Here is a 25,452-nt window from a genome sequence, read left to right on the forward strand (position 1 = left end):
CTTTGGGGGGTCCCAGGTCAAATATGATTATTTTGGGGGGTTGTGGCCTGAAAAGGTTGAGAACCACTGGCATATACTGTAGCACAAAACAATATTGCACACAAACATAACACAAGACATTACATGAAGGCCCCATGTACTGTATGTACTTGGTGTAAAGTTACTAAGTACATTTACTCAAGTACTGTACTTAAGTACAATTTTGAGGTACTTTAACTTTACTGGAGTATTTCCAATTATCAGTACTTTTACTTATACTCCACTACATCTCAGAGGCAAATATTGTACTTTTACTCCGCTACAATTATTTGAAAACTTTAGTTACTAGTTACTTTGATATACATTATTACATTATAAAACATACATTAACCACTTTAGCCCTATTTTATACCTAGGCTATTTGAAAATAGCCAATCTACAAGCTCTACGAGCTTGTAGATCTGCTATTTTCAAACATTTTAGTATTTTTACTTTTGGTACTTTATATGTATTTTGATGCCAATACTTTTGTACTTTTACTCAAGTAACATTCTGAACATAGGCCTTTTACTTGTAACAGAGTACTTCTACATTGTGTTATTGCTACTTTTACTTAAGTAAAATATCAGAGTACTTTTTTCACCACTGGCTATGACTTTAATTAGTATTATTGGTAACACCAATGAAAGATGTTGTACAGGACGTATCATCTTACTGTTTTATGTCAACATGGCTACTATTCTATTTGCAGTGCACCTTCACGCTCCCTGTGGGATGAACCATCAGCAAATAATCCAATCTGTAATACAAGGCACCAAATCCTTGTCCTGCCATCTGTTTTCAGCAGTGCATCACTCCTAATGCGTTTATTTTATGACCCAAATTCCATTTCTCCGAGGTGGAGTTGCGGTGCTTTCCATTGTGTCCCAGCTGGCACAAATTGTTTCGGTGTTCCATTACTTACTATAAATCAAATTCAACATATCTGAATTTAGCTCTTTCTTTCTTTAGCTCTTTCTTTTTGTCTCTGCCAGGCCGAAGGAGGAGCAGTTGTCCTCCAAAGGGGTTTGAGAATTGCCATTATTGTTTACACACAACAGAAACCAAGGAGTATTTATTTCAAGAGAGGGCGCTGAAGTCACTTAACGAGCACCATTTAACCCCCATGCAGAGATGCAGGTGTCACAACAGCAACAGCAGCCACCAGTAAAGAATGAAAAACAGCACAGGAGTTATGCTAAACATGCAGCTAAGTGCAAGTGTCAAGAGCCACTGATCATTAATTTGAATCAGCTGGGTGGAGGGGAGATCTTGTAGGCCGTGTAAGCAGGCAGACTAACATGACGCTATCTGATTTCTGTCATGTTGTGTTCCCACATTATCATTGCCTAACACGGATCACTCAAATGAATCTGAATGACCCATAATTCATGCAAGGCCTCATGGGACACTGGAAACTTGTGGACAGAGTTTTGCTCTCCATAGGGGCCGTGCATGCCGCCCTCGTCCTGGAGAGAGTGTGTGTGAGGACAGACAGAGAGGCTATTTGCGGCAAGCGCTCTGCTGTTCACAATGGACAAAGCAGCAGAACACAAACACTGCACTGCAAGCATTTAGTGAAGTCTCTTGAGGAGATGAACCCCCTACTACACAATGCGTGACATTCACACTGACGTGCATCTCCCCAGCTGTGGAACGAACGCACAACTCTGCCAACACAATGCACACGCACACACACACACACACACACACACACACACACACACACACACACACACACACACACAGTCACACACACACACACAAGCTCTCTCACACGCTCACACACGGTATAGTAACTCCGAGAGTTAACAAATCATGGAACCAAATTTGTCAACATTTCGTATTCTCTCAGAGTTGCAAACCCTTACTGTCATTTGTGGGTTTGTAACTCTGAGAGAGTACAAAATGTACTAAACATTTGTACACTCGAGTTACGGGGGATGCCAAACGCACGAGCACACGCGCACACACACACACACACACACACACACACACACACACACACACACACACACACACACACACACACACACACACACACACACTGTACTTGTGAGTAAAATCTGCATTTTAGGAAAGGGATTTTATGAATGACTATCTGCCACAACAACATAAATGTGAAAGCATGGCATAACGTTACAGCGTCACACAGACCAAAGGAGATTTGGATGCTCCATTTGAAACTTTGACATGAAAAGTACTTACAAGGATTAGGAGGTCCAGGCCGCACACAAAGCCCTGAGCGCCGTTGCGGATTTTGCGGATGAAAACAGCTTGGAGAGAAAGGGAGGCCACATGAGCACTTTAACCATAAATGCTGTACATCGGCTATTTGAAAATAGCCGATCTACAGGCTCACAACGCGGCGCTATGCGACACGTTGTGAGTTTGTAGATCTGCTTTATTTTTATTTTTTTTTATGATATGAAATATTTTTAAAACATTTTAAATACACAAATCTTGTATGATTGAGGGGTGTCCCTGCCACAAAAGTATTTTCAGATGGGGGTCCGAGACAAATACATATTCATTGCATTGGGGGGCTGTCCTTGACATGAAAATGTTTGAGAACCACAGGTTTAAAGAACATTTAGGAATAGGAAGCAAGCCCAAATAAGCAACTACACTTTAAAAACAAGACCCTAAACCCCCCCCGAAAGTTGCTTATAATAAGCAGACATGGCAACACTGGCCCTGAGCCCTCACAGTCCAAGGTGCGCGCAGTGAAAACCCAGCATTAAAGGAATAAACGCACACAAAGCTGCTCAACGGTTGGCTTCGGACACAGAAGTAGGTCACACGGCTTTCAGAAATGGTCGCCAAGATCAAACCCGATTAGGTGAATGAATTATTATTGTATGTAATATCGTCACTGTCGTCTGGCAGAAACCTTGTATCTCCATATTTCCACTAAATATCATTGCTGTCGGGCAGAAACCTCTTATCCTCTTAACCTCTTAGCATCAAAAGTAGCAGATCCACAAGCTCGAAACGCGCCGTGAAGCGACGCATTTTGAGCTTGTAGATCTGCTTCTTTTGATTGACTACTGCTTTAAATTAACCGATCTGCAAGCTATAACAACACGTCATGATGAACTATCGCAATTCGGAGCTAGATGCAATAAAAGAAAAAGCGGTGCTAGTAATTAGTGGTGAGTGGGTAATTGCAGGTTAAAGACAGCTGGGTCCTTGTTCAGAGCTGTGATAGTTTGAGGGGAACCTCTTCCTGTGTGTCTCTGTGGTGTGGCTTTGTGACACACATGCGTTGCCTGACCGGCAGACGCACAAACAGTCCATTGGCTGGTGTGTGGTGTAGTGGTGGGGTCCTTCCTTAATCCTTCTAGCCCTGCACACGGAGACGCAAGGGTGGCGTCTTCAGCGTTATTCACTCTGGGACCCGGTTTCCAAAATGAGCACATTCACGGACCCAAAACGCTGGCTCCGTGTGGACGAAACGTCTAAAAACGATAAAAAACGTTTGCGGATACACCTAAAAACGTCTCTGTGTAGACGCGTGGCCTGAATCAACTGCAGTCGTCTGATACAGGGAGACCTGTAAAGACACCGTGTTGTGTTTTTTCGTAAATTAACTCCCTACTTGATCATACTACAGCGTCACACAAAAGCATCAAAAGTAGAGACGCGTTTCGAGCTTGTAGATCTGCTACTTTTGAATTTGAACCCTGAAAAGTATCAGTTTTGGACATGTGAGGTTTCCATCCGACACAGGCGATATTCAGTTGTTTTCCATGTAGATATTGAATAGTAGAGGCCCTCGCCGCCAGAATGGCTACTTGTGGAACTCTGCGTGTCATTGTTGTCCACTCAGATGTGTAATGAGCCCGTAGTCGTTCTAAGTACGATTCAAACCAAGTTGACTTCTGTTCCAGAAAGTATAGGTCCTCTGCTGCCAAATATGAGAATCTGTGGCACACAGTAGAGGTTTTTGTACTTGTGAGAGCCATAATATGTATGTGTGGATATAAATGTACGTGCAAATCAGGTTTGCTCTTTAATCAGGCAAACCTTTCCACCATGAGTGAGCACCTCTGGAGTCACAGCATTCAATAGGCGACCACTTATGGTGTAACAGCCGGAAATAGCTTTAAGTCTGCAGGAGGGTAATCATTCAGCTCTCAGTCATAGCCCTGACACACCGGCCACTCAAAGATCCTTCTTACTGCACGCTTAACCCATTAAAACCCTGAAAGCAGCTGTGGTTTTTCATTTTAGATGTTAGCGTTGGCTATTAAAAAATTGCAGATGTACAAGCTCGCCGCACTTTGTGCCGTGCCGTGCTGCGAGCTTGTATATCTGCTATTTTTGAAATCTTAGAAATATCGGAAATGTTTGGAAACTTTTGAATAATTGAGACGTTTAAACGTAAGTGGGGGTCCCTGGCAAAAAAAAAAACATTTTCAGATGGTGGGGGTGGTGGGGGGGGGGTCCACGGCCAGATATATATCAATTTGGGCGTCCTTTGGTGAAACAGTTTGACAACCACTGCTCTAGAGGGTAGCACGGGTCTGCCCGGAACTAGAACATCTGAGACCCACACACACACACCCCACCACCACTACCACTCAACCCCTCCAGTCTTCCCACATCAACCACCAGTCACCACCATCTCAATAACTCTGTGTACAGATGAGAACGTGAGGAACATTCGAATTCAAATTGCCTCTCTGTCTCTCTCTCTCATTCTCTCCTCTCTCTCTCTCTCTCTCTCTCTCACACACACGCACACACGCACACACAGTAGCTAATCAATGGCACCATTGAGCGTATTCAGAACTGTTTCCACTCACTCTTTCTTGACTGTCTCCCTTTGTCTTGGTTTGATTCCGTCTCTATCTCTCTCTCTCCCTCCCTCCATCTGTTTCTCCATCCTCCTTTAACGCGTGTCAAGTAACAAGTGGACACACACACACACACACACACACACACACACCCCCACACACACACACACACACACACACACACACACACACACACACACACGTAGGGGTGCAACAGTTAATTGATTTTAATAATCTATCCTATGTTAAAATTGGCTTAAGGGAGGACGGGCGGGCGGACCACGTTGCCACGCTCATGTCACCATGACTCAGCCATAACCATATAAGGAGTTCCCAATGCAGCTACGCCCAAATATGAACGAGTGTGTTGTCTAATCTTAATGTGTCGTCATGGCACCAGGCGCAAACAAATCAGGGATCTCCATATATGGGCATAAAAGGGACAAGGACTGACAGATACCGAGATCTCCATATATGGGCATATCAGTCGGATTAAGGTGGCGACGTAGCTGTGAGCTCTAGTTTAAAAAAATAGCCTATTTTCGATATACACTATTATTGTGTGACATAATTGTACAATGGAGTAAGCTATAAAACAGGGGTTAGTCAGACAAAAAAAAACAACTTAATGTATACATAAAAAAGTGCTATAATCTAGGAGGAGATAATCTTTAGTTGACATTGCAACACTAAGACATTGCAACCCACTAAAATTCAATTTCTCTTTGCAACTCATTGCAATGGTTCTGTTGCATTGTGAATCATTGGCGTCCGTAGATCAATGGTCCTCAATCTTTTCAGGCCGCGAAACCCCCAAAATAGTCGTATTTGAACTGGGGACCCCCAACCTGACAAGCACTTGGAATTGTAGCAGTTGAGGCATTACATTTAGTTTGACTCGGTTCCACATAAATATCTTGTGAAAATAGCAGATCTGCAAGCTGTTGCGAGGATTTGTGAGCTCGTTTGCATCTGTAGCGTGTTGCTTATCTCTTCAGTTCCCAGTGGTGTAAAGTAACTATGTATATTTACTCAAGTACTGTACTTGAGTACAATTTTTAGGATTTTTTACTTTACTGGAGTATATCCATTTTTCTATACTTTTACTTCTACTCCACTACAGCTCAGAGGCAAATATTGTGCTTTTACTCCAGTAGAATTATTTGAAAACTTTAGTTACTAGTTACTTTGTAGATTTAGATTATTATTGCAAATCATACATTAACCACTTCAGCCCTATTTAAACTTTGGCTATTTGAAAATAGCCGATCTACAAGCTCACAAGCGACGCTTGGGAGGATTTTTTGACATTTTAGACATTAATAGCATTCTGCATAACGAGTACTTTTACTTTTGGTACTTTAAGTACATTTTGATACCAATACTTTGGTAAATTCTGAATTCCAGACTTTTACTTGTAACAGAGTATTTCTACAGTGCAGTATTGATACTTTTACTTAAGTAAAACATGTGAGTATACTTCTTCCACCACTGTCAGTTCCTATATTGCCGTGCATGTGGTCGGTAATGTGGCAAACAGAGTTACATGCACATTCCTCTTAGACGGTTTCACAAACGAGAGTCGAGACAGTTTTGAACCGTATGGCTGCTGAACCGAGGGAGGCCTTATAGGTCTTAGTTTCTGAAAGTGTAGATCTTAACAAAGTCACTGTGTAGTAAAACGTATGCATGTAGAGCGTTGAAGGGGCATGGATGGATGTTGTTGCGGCGGCGCAGCGGCCGGCAGAGCCCACAACAACGACAGTCCACCACGAGACCACCACCAGGGCGGCGACGGTGGGAGTCAGGCCTGCTGCTCGGTAAGGAGCCGGTACTCAAGTGTTTTACTTAAGTAAAAGTATCAATGCTGCAATGTAGACGTACTCTGTTAAGTAAAAGTCCGGAATTCAAAATTTACTTGAGTAAAAGTACAAAAGTATTGGTATCAAAATGTACTTAAAGTACCAAAAGTAAAAGTACTAGAAATGTTTGAAAATAGCAGACCTACATCGCGACGCGTTGTGAGCTTGTAGATCTGCTATTTCCAAATAGCCTAGGTATAAAATAGGGCTAAAGTGGTTAATGTGTGTTTTGTAATGTAATAATTTATATATGCAAAGTAACTAGCAACTAAAGTTTTCAAATAATTGTAGTGGAGTAAAAGTACAATATTTGCCTCTGAGATGTAGTGGAGTAGAAGTAAAAGTGTATGCAATAAAAGTACCTCAAAATTGTACTTAAGTACAGCACTTGAGTAAATGTACTTAGTTACTTTACACCACTGTTGTTCACGATAGGCTTTATCGTTGCATCGCATGGTTTACAAGGTGCAAAACATTGGCTGAAGTTCCATCGTTTTTTGTTATTTCCTTGAAAAAGAGAAGGGGAAGAAGAAGGGGGGAGGGGGCAGGGGGAGCAAGGGGAAGAGAGAGAAAGATCAATAAAAAAACTACAATGCATCTAACTATTTACACGTACTGTAGTATATTTATCCGGTGTGGGAATCAGCTGCAGGTTAAACATAGCAGCAGATACTGTACATGATTATGGACGTTAGTTAAGGTGCAATAATAATAAATATCAGCGTGTTGTACTGTACATGGGATTATCTGCACGTGTCAGGTTAGTCCACATAACGTTGCTGTCGGGCAGAAACCTCTTATCTCCGTATTTGAACTTTTCGCGTTTTTTTCGTAAATGAACACGCTACTTTATCATTATGTACTACAGCCTCACACAAAAGCATCAAAGTAGATCTGCTACTTTTGCTATTTTTTTTTATTTGAATCCTGCAAAGTAACAGTTTTGGACCTTTCACTGGTGTAATCAACAGGTAGGTCCATGAGGAAGACTTGTTTTGTCTCTATGCTGATGATGCCGATCTTTCCCTTTTAAGATGGTATGCAAGACCAGACACCGCGGTCTTGACACATTATTGCTTCCTCTCTGTGAGAGAGAGAGAGAGAGAGAGAGAGAGAGAGAGAGAGAGAGAGAGAGAGAGAGAGAGAGAGAGAGAGAGAGAGAGAGAGAGAGAGAGAGAGAGAGAGAGAGAGAGAGAGAGAGAGAGAGAGAGAGAGAGAGGAGAGAGAGAGAAGAGAGAGAGACGAGAGAGAGAGAGAGAGAGAGAGAGAGAGAGAGAGAGAGAGAGAGAGAGAGAGAGAGAGAGAGAGAGAGAGAGAGAGGTCAATGACCTTGAGCCGCAGAGTGTATGTGAGTCAGAGGAACATATGACTTGTGTGTCACTCAACTGACACGACGAGGCCACGCTGTGAGCTTTCGATCTGCTGTTTTTGAATAGCCATGGTTGAAATGATCGTGGCACTATATTAACTATTTAAGATGAGGACCCCACTTTGAGAACCAATGCATTATGCTACTCTGTCTCCCATTATTATTTAGTTCTGAAATTGTACTGTATCTCTCAGTACAATGGGGGGGGGGACAGGAAAATTAGTTTATGTACTGTATAGCGTCAAGATCAGTTTACCCACTTTAAACTAGAGATGCCGTGGCACAAAATATTTTTTTATGGGGTCCTCCGTCAAATACACATTAATTTTGACACGAAAATGTTTGAGAACCACTGCTTCTCCACACAACCAGTTCTCAAACATTTGCACGTCAAGGACGCCCCAAATGAATGTATTTCTCCGTAGACCCCCATCTGACATTTTCTTTCAAAAATATTCAAAATATTTTACTTTTTCTTTCAAGACCTTTTGGAAAATAGCAGATCTACAAGCTCACAAGTGCGATGCATCGTGAACTTGTAGATCAGCTATTTTCAAATGGACAATGTAGCCTATATGGGTTTAAAGTGCTCATGAGGCTTATAGTTTTCGGCTTGTTTTCATAGATCTGGACGCTTATTTCTCTCACAAACTCTGGCAACAGTGGAAACCACCACAGCACTGTCAGGCCAAAAGCAATCTGGGATCCCAGGTAAAAAAAAAAGGAAAAACAGCGCCCCCAGCGTTTTAACTTTTGCATTTGTAGTGCATTCACACAGCCATTTGTTCATTCAGTAGCGCAGCTCTGAGAGAGATTAGGCCAAAAGAAGTGGCCTTTCACATCATGCATATATTGTAGGACATTGGTTCTCAAAGTGGGGTCTGGGGACCCCCAGGGGTACGGAGGGGTACCAGGGGGTCCCCAGCAAAATTTGTTAATAGTGTTAAAAGAATTCTAACCACTTTAACCATATTTTATAGTTTGGCTATTAAAAAATAGCAGATATACAAGCTCAAAGCACGGCACTGAGTGCCGCGCTATGAGCTTGTAGAGCTGCTATTTTTGAAAAATCGTTTTGGGGTCCTTGACATGAAAAAGTTTGAGAACCACTGTCGTAGGAGACGCGTGTCTGTTCTCTCTCCCTAGAACCTGCTGTAGGGGTAGCAGTGACGAGGCCAATTACAATTTACAATTTAGCCATATAGCAGATGCTCTTAACCAGAGCGACTTACAATAAGCAAGGTAAACACATCAAATGCAGAGAGACAGTGTATAGTGCCTCAGTAAACTAGGATCACGAGTAAACCAAGAACCTATAGCATCATCCTAAACAATATACTATCAAAAATAATAATCTGTACGTTGATACTATAGGATACCAGGCCTAAACAATGAACCTAGCACCTGTCTTAATTAAATAACCTGAAAAGAAAAAATAACCTGAAAAGAAAAATCTAGCCTAAGTAACGAGGCAACTAGAACACACTTGTAGCCTACCCTGGAATTGGCATAATGACTAAATTGAGAGAAAAGGGGGGGGGGGGGAACATTGTCCAAGAAAAAACGAAACAAAAAAGTCAGTTCCATTGCAACCATGTCAGCTCAGTATTGATGTAATCGAAAGAAAAGGAGAAATTGTCTTTCCGTTCACTTCCTGGTTTACATTTGTTGACTGTTGACCCTTGAGCTCCTTTATGCGCGTTGGTTCGTTTGCCCCCCTTTGTACACTCTACTGACACACACACACACCACACACACACACACACACACACACACACACACACACACACACACACACACACACACACACACACTGTGCATCTGTCATGACCAGAGTATCACAGCAGCACAGAACAACCGTCGTCGGCAGGAAGCAGTGTGGCTGTGAGCTCACTGTCGCTTACAAAACCACTGTGTGTGTGTGTGTGTGTGTGTGTGTGTGTGTGTGTGTGCGTGCACGTGTGCTTGCATTGCTATTCTTGTGAGGGCCAAATGTCCCCACAAGTATAGTAGAATTTGAGAAATAGACATGGTGGTGCACAATTGTACTGGTCTTGGTTATTTTATGGTAAAAAATTATAAAATGGGATTAGGATTAAACATTTAGAAGCTAGGTCTACGGGTTGGAGAGTAAGGCCTGATTTATACATAGTTGCGCACCGAAAATAGCAGATCTGCAAGCTCGTAACGCGTCGTGATAAGCTTGTAGATCGGCTATATTTACGGCTTCAGGGTTAACCACTTAAAACCCCAGCATCCGTGTTGTAGGAACAGTACTTGAGTAAATGTACTTAGTTACTTTACACCACTGTGTGTGTGTGTGTGTGTCTCTTGCACAGTCTGTGGCGTGTAGCAGAACAGAACAGGAAGCCGTATGGTGGAGGTGGGGCTCGGTGCCTCAGTGTGTCTACAGCGTGTTGTCTTCCTGTTCTCTCTCCGCTCCGTTCCGTTCGTTCTGGATCCATAGGCCTTCTTTTGATTCCTGGCGGGAAGGGAAGCACATCCTGGGATTGTCAGCTGGCTCGGAATATAACGCTGTGTAGTGTCAGTGTGTGTGTGTGTGTGTGTGTGTGTGTGTGTGTGTGTGCGTGTGTGTGTGTGTGTGACAGAGGACAGTAGGCGGGGTGGGTGGCCTATCATGGAGGTAGTGGAGGACTTGCATGAGGAGCAGAGCGGCGACCTCGCCCCGCACAGCCAGCAGGCCGACCACACGGAGCCCCCTCCGGTAGGCTACGCTGTGTCCGCGGCTTGTTTTTGGGGGGGATTTATACTTGCGACCCATTCAATCCAGGGAAAGCATCTGTGTCATTTTAGATTTTGCTATGTGTACTGTTAACCCTTTAAGACCGGGAACCCATCTGTGTCATTTTAGATTTCTTTGGCTATTTTTTTAAAATCTTGATTTTTTTATAAATCTTTGAATATATATTTATGTTTTAAAGTGAACATTTTTAACGGCAATCTGTGCTTCTGGGGGTCCCTGGAACAACATATTTTGAGATGGGGGTCCGCGGCCAATTACATATCATTTCGGGGGTCCTTGACATGGAAAAGTTGGAGCACCACTGATATAGAAACATACGTTTTTTCAAAGAACTGTTAGGATTGACATTTGTAAAATATATCTTCAAAGATTTGCACACATGTTCACGATTTTTCAAAAATAGAAGATCTACAACTCGGTAGCACTCGGTGCCTATGAGCTTGTAGATCTGCTATTTTTGAATATCCAAAGAAATCTAAAAATGACACGGATGCGTTCCCGGTCTTAATGGGTTATGCTATATATCGTTCGCTGTTGGACAGAATCCTCTTATCGCTGTGTTCTAACTTTTTTTTTTTTTTTCGTAAATCAACGCCCTTGCTCAAAAGTGTCAAAAATAGTAGATCTGCTACTTTTGATATTTTTTTTTTTGGACATATATGTGGTTTCCAGCCAACAGAGACAATATACGTTTTTCAGAAAACTGTTGTTTAAAAAAAAAAATAGTGATCAGCCTCAGGTCTAATGGGTTAAAGCTGCACTTAACCACTTAAACCCTCTTATTCTCAGTAAAACGGACCTGAGTTGCAACTATGTACTTGGACCGCTTTTTATCATCTACACACCAAATCTCTTTGCCAAAAAAAACTGCTGATCTACAAGCTCACAACGTGTCAGGTTGTTTGTTGTGATGCGTTGACGCATCGACCTGTATGAATGAGGCGTCGATTTTGATAGCAGGTTATTATTTATCTAGATGAATAGTGCTGTAGGTTCACCGTTTACATGGAATTATATAGTTTCAATATACAGATTTTTATGTTTGATAGTATATTGTTTAGACTGACGCTAAGTTCTTGGTTAACCTGTGAGCCTAGTTTACTGAGGCACTACACTGTCTCTGCATTTGATGATGTGTGTGTTTACTTGCTTATTGTAAGTCGCTCTGGCTAAAGAGCGTCTGCTAAATGCCTAAATTGTAAATTAGTTGCACATCATCACCAAATTAGTATTCAAAGGTGCATTTTCGGATTGTTTTTGATCACGTGCCCGGTGTGTAAAGGTCCGTAGTTGCGCCACGACCATGTTGAGCACCAAAATAGCAGATCTACAAGCTCACAACACGTTGCGTCGTAGATCGGCTATTTTTAGTCGCGCGACACCAGTGCGCCGCCAAGCATAATATATAGCATGAATCAGGGGTTATCTGCACCAACCCCCGCCTCTCTATTCTCTCCACTTCCTCGCTCACTTCCTGCTAAAATCATCTAGATTTGGCCGGTGACTCAGCCTTTGAGCTTTCTCTCCCCTCGTGTATTTCTTTTAGCTGTGTTTTTCTTTTTCATCTGTGTGCCGCACGAGGAGGGGTTGGGGGGGGGGGGGTGGGGGGTAGTCAATCCCCTGTCTTTTTGTAGTTAGGGCCAGGGATTCAGTTTGTATTGTGTTGTGTTGTGTGGGTGGGTGGGTGTGCGTCACAGACGAGCTGCTTGAGCTTGACTTCCTGAATGTTAGACCTGGCTTTCTTTCTCTGTCTGTCTGCCCTCTCAATAAAGCCACTGCTGGGGATCGTATTGCTTATTGCTTCTGATGGCTGACAGGGTCACTGGCCCTGCCACGTCAAGGAGGGGACTTCTCTGACTGTGTGTGTGTGTGTGTGTGTGTGTGTGTGTGTGTGTGTGTGTGTGTGTGTGTGTGTGTGTGTGTGTGTGTGTGTGTGTGTGTGTTGATATTGTTGCTGTCGGGCAGAAACCTCATACTGTATGTTTCAAATGTTTGTGTTTTTTCCTAAATTAATGCTCTACTTTGATTGATTGATTGAATGCCTTATTAACAATATTATTAACAGTAGTACAGTCAAAGGATATGCTAAAAAGAATAACACTGTGTTTCCATTGTGGTCCATTGTACTCCATTAATCAGTGATACATTTAATACATACAATCCAATACATTTTATTTAAAAAAAAAAGACGCTTTAAAGGCCAGATGCAACAAGTCGCAACTCCTTGCAAGAAAGCAGTTTTAAGGCCATGTCGCACCAATGCAACTCCTTGAACTGCCATTGGGGATCATGGTTGCGAGTAGTTGCATGTTGCAAGGAGTTGCATTGGTGTGGACTGCCCTTATAGTAAGGCGGATACCATACCATACCATAGTGCACTTGGTGATACAAGTGCGAAATTTGGCACAGATGACCTTCATATGACCCTAATTGATAATCAACCTCTGGCCACGCAGAATTCCTAAGATTTCAAGATGGCCACCACCAGTTTTCAAAATGGCTGCAACTGGGCCAATGTGTTGGACTATATCGCTTTGCTGGGGCTTATTTTAATATAAGAGAATATGTTCTGGAGGTATTCCTACCAAGTAAGTAACATTAGGTTCCAATATGGCGGCATATTTTCCAATATGGCTGCCGATAAATTGCAGAAATGTGCATCTGCTTATGGTTTATCCACATGAGCTTGTAGTACATGTATTTGTATTAATTACCATACACAGAATCCATTTATGGAACATTTGAAAGTGATTAATTAGCTTGGTAAAGCTTAGTGCTTACTTTTTGTTTTGTTATCAAGTCATTATAAACACATTCTCATTTACAATGGTGGCTGGGCAAGTGACAGGCCAGTGTATAGCAACTGCAACCACAGAGGGGTGTGCAGATAAGTCCAAACTTAAAGCATTTGCAGTGTCCAGAACATGCTTTTTTACATCCACATCGTGTCAGCTTCTGGCATAATTTGGCAAACAGGACTGCACAAGAGTAGCCTCGGAAACCCATGCTTTTTTTTTTGTTACAAAAGAAAAAAAGCCTGGGGGAGCCATGCAGGAACGATGGTCTTAGGACCTTGTTATCTCCTAACCAATCAGAGTGCAGAGGGGCGTCGCTCTAAATTTGGTGACGTCAGCGTGCTCCGTGCACAGGCCGGGGGGGGGAGGGGAGGGGAGGCGGGGACATAGATTGGTGAAGCAATAGGAAGCCCCGCACGAATCCGTGCGGCTGAGTTTGGATCCGCCCTTAAAGACCATCGATTGGGCTCGTTCTCTCAGTCTAGCACAAGAGTGACTGGCCCCATATATGTCCTGCTTGGAATGCACTTCACTTGCATTCACTTCCTTGTAGGAACTACTTCTATGAAGTTCTATCGTACATGAGTACTATGAACTCCTCGCATATCGAACTCCTTGCATATGTTTATCATTTATTGCAACAGGTGTTGAACCTAGTTTGGAGAAGTTGTCTGCCATGCTGACCTTTTTCCCTTTCCATGGAAGGACGAAACTGTGGCATCCCCTGAATGCATGAAAGAAGCAAAGACCTGATGACTTTGATTCAATAGCTGATGCAATTTCATGAACGGGGATCCATCTGAGATCCTTCCCTCCTTCCAAAGGCAATCCACAGCTAATTCAAGCCAAGTCTTTGAACAAGTGAAACTGTTATGTCAACAATGTCAGTATCTGAGGCAGAGCTGCAGAGGATAGCATCTGACACATCATGATTCCCAGCTCAGATACTGACGTTGTTGTCATAGCAGTTGCACTTGTTCATATTAAGTAAGTCTGAGACTTATTGTCAGTATCAGCTGAGAACGCAGGGGTCTTATAGACCCCCTGGTATTGCTGAGTTGGAGCACCACACTCACCGTACCTACTCACACACTGATCCTGACCGAACCCATGACCATGTGATCCGAAGGTGAAAGCTCTACCGACTGAGCTACCCAGACACAAAGATAGCTCAGTTTTATGTAGTGCTTTACATAAGGAAAGGAAGAAAGCAACTTTAATAAGAAAAAACAAAAACAATAAAGGCATAAGTGCTTTAAAAAAAAGTTATAAATCTAAATAAAAGGTTTCTCATTGTTCCAAAGTGATGGAGTACCCCGGTTTAACTAAAATAGCGGTTCCCCTGTGGAACCCATTCGGTAAAAAAATAAAAAAAATGCATAAATAAAGATTTTTGCCTCTTGGGGCACAACCTCCTTGTTTGTGTACTGTAGAGACAGGAACTCGGTTTGGCTCCTCCCCTTTCCTAGTCCACTTTATTCTAATTCTTAAACATTACATGTTTAAGGCAGAATCTGTCTTGAGAGATTAGCGGTTCCCAAACCTTTTGTGGTTCAGGGCCCACTCCAAAGTATCTAAACTGTTCTGAAACCACTGAAACCCTGTTCAGATGGCTGGACTAAGGTGGGTTAAGTGGAACAATTGTTACAAGCACACCATCTGTGTGTTTCCATGCTATCTGTATGGTTGTATGTCTGTGTGCTCACTTGGATAACCCATTCAATCCGGGAACACATCTGTGTCATTTTAGATTTCTTTGGCTATTCAAAAATAGCAGATCTACAAGCTCGGTTTTTAATGGGTTCACTAATGTTTGTGAAATCTGATTCCATTTTCAGTTCACTTTTTGTGTTTAGTTTTTGTGCATGTAGTGATTTTCTGCAGCTTTGGCCCCCTGTTACGCCACACCACTCTCTCCATACGTCACACATTATAGTCTCATGATTATCGTGTTTGTGCAATGGGCCGCACATTATTACAAAATCCGGCAGGCCCTGGACTTGTGCCATGTCTGGCTTGCCTTGGCAGCCCGGTATGAGGACTGTGATGAAATACTTGTATTCTGTTGCATGGGCGGATTACGGTTTAGCCCATTAAGACCGAGAACGCATCTCTGTCATTTTGGATTTCTTTGGCTATTAAAAAATAGCAGATCTACAAGCTCATAGCGCGGCACCGAGTGCCGCGCTATGAGCTTGTAGATCTGCTATTTTTGAAAGATCTTGAAAATTTGTGCAAATCTTTGAATGTAAATATTTTTTACGCAAACATTTTTAACTCTTCTGGGGGGTCCCTGGAGCAAAATATTTTGAGATGAGGGTCCGTGGCCAAATACTAATCATTTTGGGGGTCCTTGACATGAAAAAGTTTGAGAACCACTGATATAGCAACGGGATTTAGGATTAGGATTTAGAAGACATTTGTAGAATCGGCCTCAGGTCTTAACACTTTACCTGCCAATCACGAGTATAACCGTTGATGAAAAATACACCCGTTTACTGCCATCCACGAGTATAACCGTTTTTCAAAAAAAAAAAAAAGGTTCTTTTTTTTTCCAATTTATCCACACAGAACCAGAGATATCACGATCCAAAGATTTCTAGCTCCATTCACTCCTTGGTTAACTTATTACTTTAAAATCCTGTATCTCGGCTCCTGTGTAAAAAAAATTTAAACACTGGCACTGGGGGAAGTAAAATAAAAAAAACCCTCTGGCAGGGAATGTGTTATGGGTTAAAAATGAGTGTGGCGCTGCCTGGCCAGACCCTCGCCCTGGTCTGCCTTCTATACGCACTGATTCTCAAACCTTTTTTTTTTAACTTAAACCCCATAATGGTTGACCGGAGTCCGTCAGGGCTCTAGTGTAGAGCCCTGACGGACTCTCTTCTGTTTTCTGGTATTGTGGGGGAAAGCTTTCGCTGAAAATAGCCGATGGACAGCAGCCAATGCAGATAGGTTTATGATGTCTGAATGCACAAATCCAACCATATTGGAAATAAATTGGGCCATATTTCCTTCACAAGTGTTACCAATGATACTAATTAAGGCTCTGTTCCATTCTGGTCAAACAGAGTCTGTGCTGACATTGTGCATGTCGGCTCACTGGAAACACTTGAGGGGAATGGCCCCTTGCGGGTGTGTTACGGGTCCATTTGGTTCCATTTGTACACTCTCAGAGTTATGGGGGTCCTAGAAATTAAAAGGTTTGAGAACCACTGTGCTACATGAAATGGAACAGAGCCTTCATTAGTATCATTGGTAACACCTGTGAAGGAAGTAAGGAAGAGGCCCAATTTCCGTCCTATAGTCCATATTCACACGGTGGCCATTTTGGAATTTAACATTGCGTTGCTGTGGCAACTGGGGTGGCATTTCATTGACTTAATGGCAATATGGCCGCCGTGTGAATATGGTCTATATGGTTGCTGTGCACAGAGCCTATTGGATCACTTGCAAACAACAGTGGATCGGTCAGTCCTAAAGATCACATTTGACAAACATAAGGGATTTTGCCTTCAGTATGAATATAGCCAGATATCCGAGAGGAGAGGGTGTAATCAGATCTGCTAAGCTGAATGGGAGGCGAGATGGATGGCTGAATGGCCTTCAGCAGCACTGACTGTGTGTGTGTGTGTGTGTGTGTGTGTGTGTGTGTGTGTGTGTGTGTGTGTGTGTGTGTGTGTGTGTGTGTGTGTGTGTGTGTGTGTGTGTGTGTGTGTGTGTGTGTGTGTGTGTGTGTGTGTGTGTGGTGCGGCGCCTGCGCGTGTGCGCTATACTTGGACCAAATGTATATGTTAGTATATGTTTTATTTTTATTTTTAGGTTGTATTATTATAATTATGTAATCTATCTATTTATTTTTTTGTTTATTTTATAAAAAATTGTCATTGTCCAAATCTATTTTTTAAAAAAATGAAAAAAGTAATGTGATGTACAATAATGTACAAATGGAACCAAGTGGACCCTTTTAGTCTGTGCTTCTGAAACTGTATAAATCTATTTCAGAGTTAAAAGACGTGGTGAAATTTAAAATACTTTTTTCAAACTTTTAGAGCAAATCCGTGATCATAATATGGACGTATAACAATAGATTGTTCATGTATTCTTAAATCAAAAGTCCTTTAAAAAGCCAATCTTAATTACTTCCTATGAACGCAAACTGCGTGATGACATTCATCTTGATTTCATTCACCGTTCATTCCCATAGCTCGCGTTCCTCCAAACACACCTGATTTTAATTACAGAGCTACTCCGTTTTGAATCTCATTCAAGTCCAGACGGTGTATTACTCATTTTAATCAGCACACACAAATATGTATCTGAAAACATTTTAGGTTGTTGCTGTTAAAATATGCTTGTCTGTTATATATGTTAATAATTGCTTCTCTGCCGGCTATATACAAAGAGTTTATAAATAGATGGAGACGGCCGTCTTGTGCAGCCGTTCGTCAACTGTTGCAGTTAAAATACACCAGTCTGTTATATAGGTTAATAGTTGCTTCTCTGCTGGCTTTACTATTAAAGGTTTAATGACATTCACTTTTACACCACATTCAAAGTCTTTGTCCTGGTCCTTCAAAAGTGTACAAAAAGTTTTAAGTGAAAATTCCATTCCAGTGATCCATGGCAGGTGTTTTTCTCTCACATTTCTAAAGCCTTTTCAACTGCAATGAAAAAAGAAATCTTTGCCTGCGGGTGTCGCTGGTGAGGGATTTTGCCTGTCAATCATCGCCTCTGCTCCGCCCCCCCCCAAAGGAAAGGATAGGGGAGGGGAGGGGCGAGGAGGAGAGTGGGCGGGATTAATCGACTGTGACCTCACTGTCGAAGGGCCAAGCTCAGATTACTTTTCAGCCTAATTATTCAGAAAACCCCAGACCACAGAAAATCCACTGAATGTTCTAAGTTCAGGTTTTTTGGGTGTAATTGAGGTCATAAAACCCCAAATAAAACATTGAAAATAAAAAAAGTGAAAATGAATGTCATGACACCTTTAAAATACGCTAGGCTGTTATATTGGTTAATAATTTCTTCTCTGCTGGCTTTATTATAGGATTAGATTATAAAAGAATGAATAATTCTATACTGCCTGAATGGCCGAGATGAGTCATCAAAGTGATTAGCCTTCATCCATTCACAAACACCTCCTCTTAAAATAATTCTATAATGGCAGATTAAAGAACACCTTGCCGGCAGCACCATGATGTTGCTTGCATATTCTGAGTGTGGCTTGTGTTCAATAGCCTACTAGTATATATTTTTTTTTAGAAGTGTTCAACAGTTGAACACTCTGATGAACTGCCATTATGGCAGTTTTCAGCTAAGCTCTATATGAATCTGGCAGGGGATACGTTCATTAACGTGAGGTGATAAAGTCTGAGACTGACAGTCTGATTCTTACTTTTACAATGCATCGGTCTCTGCTACAACTAGTCCCACCGTCACCGTTGTGACGGCCCCTCTCTCAATACAAACTGATGGTCACTCGACCACGAATGGTCGAGTGACGTGAGTGAAGAGATTTTAGGCTGCAGGAGCAGCTCTGTTAACCCCTGCATCCCTGTGATAATGATATAGGTGATATATAGAATATATTGAGAGAATGAGAATATGTTATTCTGCCTGTAAATCATACATGGGCAACTGGCGGCCCGGGGGCCACATGCGGCCCCCACCTTCACTTAATGCGGCCCGCAGGTTAATATCAGAATACTGATATATTATTGACAAGGCTTCGGCCTGCTGAAAACTAGTGGTTTTCAATGCAAAAAAAAGAAACTGAGTTACAGCTGTTTTTCTGAAAATCCCAAACAGGAAGCGGATGGCTTCCTGTTTTTTTGGAACGACATCCACATTCTACTTCTCTGAATGACGATCGATCATTCCAAAGCTGTGTTAGGTCGCCCCTTGTAGAATTTCCCCCCAAAAATGAAAGAACGCATCAATGCGATCTTGGCCATCAATGTGTTAAAAAGAGTTAGATCTCTAGAAAAAATAAACACTTCAAAGGATTGTAACAGGTGGTGCAGGGGATATCGTAATCAGCACAGGTGCAAATAATGTTCCTAATCAGTAGCTGTTCTTTCACATAAAGACACTCTATTACAGAGTCAAACTCCAGACTGGTCACACTTCCTGGCAGAGATTTGCGCTCCACTGAGCATGTGAACCTTTCTAGTGGTTTTTAGTCATGGCTGCCAGTTCCCACCTGATGTCGTGAGGGAGTTCTGACTGCTCCACACCGTACTGAATAATTGCTAGCTTGCATAATGTCTTCAGTGTTGGACTTAAATCTAAGATATACAGACCATCAAAGAGATGGAGGTCTACTTGTGCTTTCCGATCTCCAAAGAGTATGATACGATCTCCCACCATGCAACAGCACATATGAAACGTCTGAGAAGGGCCGTTTCCCTTGAGTTCAACCTTATTCCAGGTGAAGGTCACTGGGCTGAATTTCCACACATCATTTAAGTTGTGGTTGTTGTAGCCACCATATATGTACAGCTCTCCATTGTAGGCAAAGGCTGAATGACCCCAGCGTCCTTCTGGGTGAAGCTGTGCAGGAGGTGTGTTCAGCCAGTTGTTGGTCTCCGTGTCAAACACTCTGATGTTGTAGACGACTCCCTCATCCCCATAGCCCCCAAATACAAACATCTTTGGCCCGATGATGGTGGCAGAGTGATATAGTGAAACAGGTGGTGGAGTTCCTCTGGTGTTAATTAAAGCCCAGACCATTGTGGTGGTGTCCAACTTGTACATCTCATTAGTCGTTCCTGTATTGGATCCTCCATAGATATACATGACCTTCTCCAAGACACAGGCTGTGTGATTGTGTCTCGCCTCTGGAACGGTTCCAGAAATCTCGGGCTTGAACCATCTGTGGGAGTCGACATCAAATCCATAGAGCAGGTTGCAGTAAGGAGATCCTCCCCAGATGTAGACGCGATCTGCTATAAGTACAGCTGTGTGGCCCCAGCGCCTGGAGGGAACATCAGGGGGACCTTCTCCTCTTCCATTTGTCCATGGGGGCAACTTCCTCCAGCGTAGAGACACTGTGTTAAAGATGTGGACTTCCATCTGACCACTGTTCTTTTTCTGATAGTCTCCTTCAAATGAGTACACCTTGTGTCCGACTACCACAGCAGCTGGGCTGTAATTATGCTGTCCTTTCAGATCATGTCCTTTCAGATGTATCGTCCAGTGAAACATTTCACACACCAGCACCACTGTGAATCAGTGCAACTAATTTACAGAAAGTTGTTAGAAGGCAGGGCAATTTATTACCAGAAGTTTCTTAATGCTTTTTTGTTATAAACTAAAATAACGACTTTTAAAAGGACAATTACATCTGATGTAATAATGATGTTGTGATATCATTGCGTGATGACATCATTATATGGAATAACTAATGACGTTACTCAACCTGAATTTGAGCTAAATCTATGATCTGAATTTTGTCAGTATTATGACAAATGAATCCATATTTGGGCATATTGTGATAAAGACACACTCTCTGTGTGAATTAATGACTCCTGACAGGGAGGGAGAATTATAATTATTAAAATACGCGATCTAGCACACCGTGTATACGCTCTGGTTTTAGCTGCGGTTGACTCGTTATGGAATTATTCATGTTTCTACTGTACCACTCGTCCTAGGATATCATATCATAGAAAAGGTAAGAAAACCGTCGGGCTAAATTCCCCTTTAGCCGGGCACTGCTGATTATCAAGTCCCATTTCACAGTCACATCTTTGATTCAGGATATTAATCTCTTTATTTGTACAGAACCATAATTAAAAGGTTGAGTGCTATATTAAACATAATGGCAGTGATGACAAAGTATGATGATGTGACTTAACTGGTAGGCCTACAATCAAAGTGACTTCATGACTATGTTTTGTAACCACTTAATCACTATATATACTTAGTCAAATGGAACTGAGTTTGCTCTGCTTTTTCCCCTGTAAATCATACATGGGCAACTGGCGGCCCGGGGGCCAGGGCCGCACCAAGGGTAGTGCGAACGGTGCGGCCGCACAGGGCCCCGCGCTTGGGGGAGCCCCGCAAAAAAAGTAAAAAAAATAAATAAAAAAAAAAAAACTCGGAAATATCCGCCCAAAACCGCTTTGCGCGCGGGCGAGGATGGGGGCGCGCACGCGACTTCGCACAGGGCCCCGCATTTCTCCCAAACGGCTCTGCCGGGGGCCACATGCGGCCCCCACCTTCACTTAATGCGGCCCGCAGGTTAATATCAGAATACTGATATATTATTGCTTTCAGCTGCTACAATTACAATTCCAAACATGCAAACATGACCCGCTTTGATTACTTCAGTCTATATTAGTAGCTCAATGACTAGTATTAAAATTCTATTGTCTTTTTTATGTCTTTACAGGATTCCAATTTAAAAAAATGAAAAAAAAATCTGGATTCCAAATAAAAAATAGCAGATCTACAAGCTCAAAACACGTCGCGGTGCAACGCGTTTTGAGCTTTTAGATTGGCTATTTTTGCTACTTTTGTGTGACATAGAATGGCGAAGTACAGCATTAATTTACGAAAGTAGTTCAAATACGGAGATAAGAGGTGTCTGACCGACAGTATATGCAATGTGGCCCTCTGGAGTGAGTGTGGAAATATAGTGTCCCTCTCCATCATCAAAGTTGCATCACCCCTGCTGTAAATGGTCGCTTTCATTGCTGTTTCCTCAGCAGAAAACCATCCGCTCCTTTTTTATTTCAATGGATTAAGTTACAGCCATCAGCCTGCAGATGGATGGATCTTGCCATGCTATATTGATAATTCTCATCACCAAATGCCTAGTTTGACTGTATACTGTCATATCTCATACATAGCAAGTACTGTACTCGACTATTCCGCCAAGTGTGAGAACGGTATACCGCAAACTGTACAGGAAAATAGAGTATTTGAGAACACCTCTCCTACTGCACAAATGCCCAAGAACTGTATTTTATATTGTGAGCTTGTAGATATGTTTTTTTTTACGTATCCTGACTGCGTGGCATAACATACAGCAAGGCCCACATATATACCTTTCAAGCATGCGTGATTCGGCCAATGGAGACAGTCGGGGGCACGGGGTTTCGATTCCCCGGGGGCGGGGTTTGCCCACTGCTCCGGTTGCAACCCAAATCACGCTGCAGTGAGTGCAATTCCAACATTCCGTAGCCTGAAGGGATGTGACCTTCTGATTGGTTGAGACCAGGTTGAGAGAGATGATGTTTCAGACTGAAACTTAAAAAAAAAAAAAAGAAGCCATTTCACCACGACTTTAAATGAACACTGATGATTTGACAGTATGCGTAGGTTGGGGTCTTAGAGATCAAAACGAAACAGAAAAAGGTATAAAATCCACACACACACACGCACACGCACACACATGGACGGACGGACAGACAGGAGCGAAGTCTTCGGCCTGGCGGAGACGGCGAAAAACTAAATTAAAACACAAACTCATGAAAAATACAGAACAAATATCCTTGGTGTGTAGGTCTGTATATGATTCTACGAGTATCAGTGAGCGTGCCAGGCACATGGGAGAAAGGGCCCTCATTGATTGAAGTTTCTATTAATGCTACACTGTTCCACAGTTCACCTGTTTAGTATTTCTGTTTGTGTTGTTAGTCATGGCTGCCTCAGATCGTACTGAGTACTGTAACTGCTAGTTTGTATAACATCTTCAGACTAGGTCTAAGATGTACAGGTCATGAGCGAGTGTGGTTAAGTTACTGTAACATCCATTGGAATGGCTTTTTATCCCCCCCAAATTAATCAAAAATCTAAAAAAAATGTTTTTGCCAGGGACCCCAATACCAGAGTTGTGTAATATTCCACATGTTTCAAATTTGTTCAAGATTCTTTTTTAAATAGCATTGCGACACGTTGTGAGCTTGTACTGTAGAGCGGCTATTTTCAAATAGCCAATGCATATAGGCTAAAGGCGGTTACACACCGGCGAATATGCGAATATACGCAAAATTCGGACTCGTTCCGAATAATTAAAAGACACTTTTTTCGCTCCGCGAAACTGGTGTGGAAGCTTGCATTGACTTTATAAGGTTTTTAAAAAAAACATATTATTCGCGTGAAAAAAATCGCCCCGGTGTGTAAGGACCTTTAATGTGCTCATGTGGCCTAGTTGCTTCTTTTGGGCTTGTTTTCATAGACCTGGTTGCTTATTTCCAGTGTAATGGCGTTTTTTTTTTTTTTTTTTTACAGTTTTGTACACGTGTGTGCACATTTGTGCACGTGCGTGATCCTGTCCCCCCCAAACAATGGTTGAACACTGTGGTGTTGCGTGAAGCAACCAGTGCACCCCTGCTTATTTCTCTCACATAATCTGTTATCCACTCAATTATTTGAGCTAATTACAATTATTTCGCAATAGTTGTGAGAATCATTTCCATTAATCTGTATGAATTCATATGTTGAAAAAGAGCAGATCTACAAGTTCACAACGTGTCCGGATGTGAAGCGTTGTGAGCTTGTAGATAGTCTATTTTTGAACTTTTTTTACAAAGCAAGTTTACAAAGCCTAAAAGGCCAACAGAAATGTCATTTTGATTCATATGTTCCAAGGTTCAATGCCCAAAACACAACGCGTTAAGCAAGGAATAATGTATGACGCTCCGTGTCGGTGGATAATCACCCTGTCGGGATCTAATTTTCAATAATGACCACCTCCCCATACATTATCCCGCTTATTACACGGCTACTTAATAAATAAATTGACCCAAAAGTAACAACCAAGCGATTGCTTACGGCAATGAAAGTATTTCATAAGTGTTGGGCTGGGCGGACAAGTTCGCCTCGGAAAGCAAATGAAAGTATTCCATAAGGTAACCGGAAGACTCGCCCCAAAACACGCTCGCCCCCATTCTATATACTGTACTGCTGGATTTGCCTATAATACCGCCGGATTTGCCCCGGGGCGACTGTGTTTTGGGGCGAGCGTTTTGGTATTCTGCCGTTGTTGCGCCACGATAAACAAGGAAGTGTAGTGGATCAAATGAGTGTGTGGTGGTTATTGCATCGTCTATTTCTCACTTCAAATGTTTTCAAAAACATTCTAGAGAGCAACGTTTAGTTGTAAATGACATGGCGTGTTTGTTTACATGGCTGTCATGTTGGATACGGCATAAAATCAAGCAGCGCAAGTTGATATGAGCAGGTGCTCTGAGTCTTTGATTAGACAGCGGTCTGTTATTGAGCTCATCGGTCATTATTCACTGATAATAATCAATCAATTCGCTGAATTCAGCGATTGACCAATCAGGATCAAGCATTCAACCAAGCCGTGTAATAATTGCAATTATTCGTTTGGCAATTAATCGTCGACTAAAAACTTTCCTCCTCCCCCCCTCCCCCCCCTGCCCCCTCCTCCAGGGTGACCCCGGCGGGCTGTCGGTGCTGCAGCAGCTGGGTCTGGACCAGGGCACCGACTTCTCGGACTCCCGGGTGCAGCAGCGCCTGGACGAGGAGCGCGTGCGCCTCCGCCGCGAGATCCGCTGCGAGCTCAAGATCAAGGAGGGCGCTGAGAACCTGCGGCGCGCCACCACCGACAAGCGCAACGCCCAGCAGGTGGACTCGCAGCTCCGCAGCTCCAAGCGCAAGCTGGACGACCTGCACGCCCAGCTGCAGGAGCTGGACGCGCACATCGTGGTCAAGGGACACGATGACAACAAAGGCGAGGAACCTGGGGGGGGGTTTGTCTTTTTGAACTCGTCTGGCGGTTTAGTTTTTTCAACTTATTCCGTTGGTTCTTAATTTTTATAAATATGAAGCAAATGGTGCTCACTTCATGTTTATATCTGCGTAT

General features: G+C 42.6%; 1 protein-coding gene across 4 annotated transcripts in view; it reads left to right on the plus strand.

Annotated features, from left to right (window-relative positions):
- The window catches only part of LOC308097934 (serine/threonine-protein kinase N2-like), a 102,396-nt gene that overhangs the window by 37,868 nt on the left and 39,076 nt on the right, over positions 1-25,452 (plus strand). For 2 of the 4 annotated variants that reach the window (XM_080446080.1, XM_080446081.1), the window contains exons 1-2: positions 6,498-6,640; positions 25,020-25,320. In XM_080446080.1, coding sequence (XP_080302206.1) covers positions 6,530-6,640; positions 25,020-25,320 — 412 coding nt within the window. In that variant the 5' untranslated portion in view covers positions 6,498-6,529. Of the gene's footprint in view, positions 1-6,497; positions 6,641-10,467; positions 10,630-10,662; positions 10,777-25,019; positions 25,321-25,452 lie in introns of those variants that run through there. The other 2 variants (XM_080446082.1, XM_080446083.1) reach the window with 2 other exon arrangements.

This window comes from Gymnoscopelus braueri, assembly GCF_963280865.1.
Source record: "Gymnoscopelus braueri genome assembly, chromosome: 13".
Lineage (NCBI taxonomy): Eukaryota > Metazoa > Chordata > Actinopteri > Myctophiformes > Myctophidae > Gymnoscopelus > Gymnoscopelus braueri.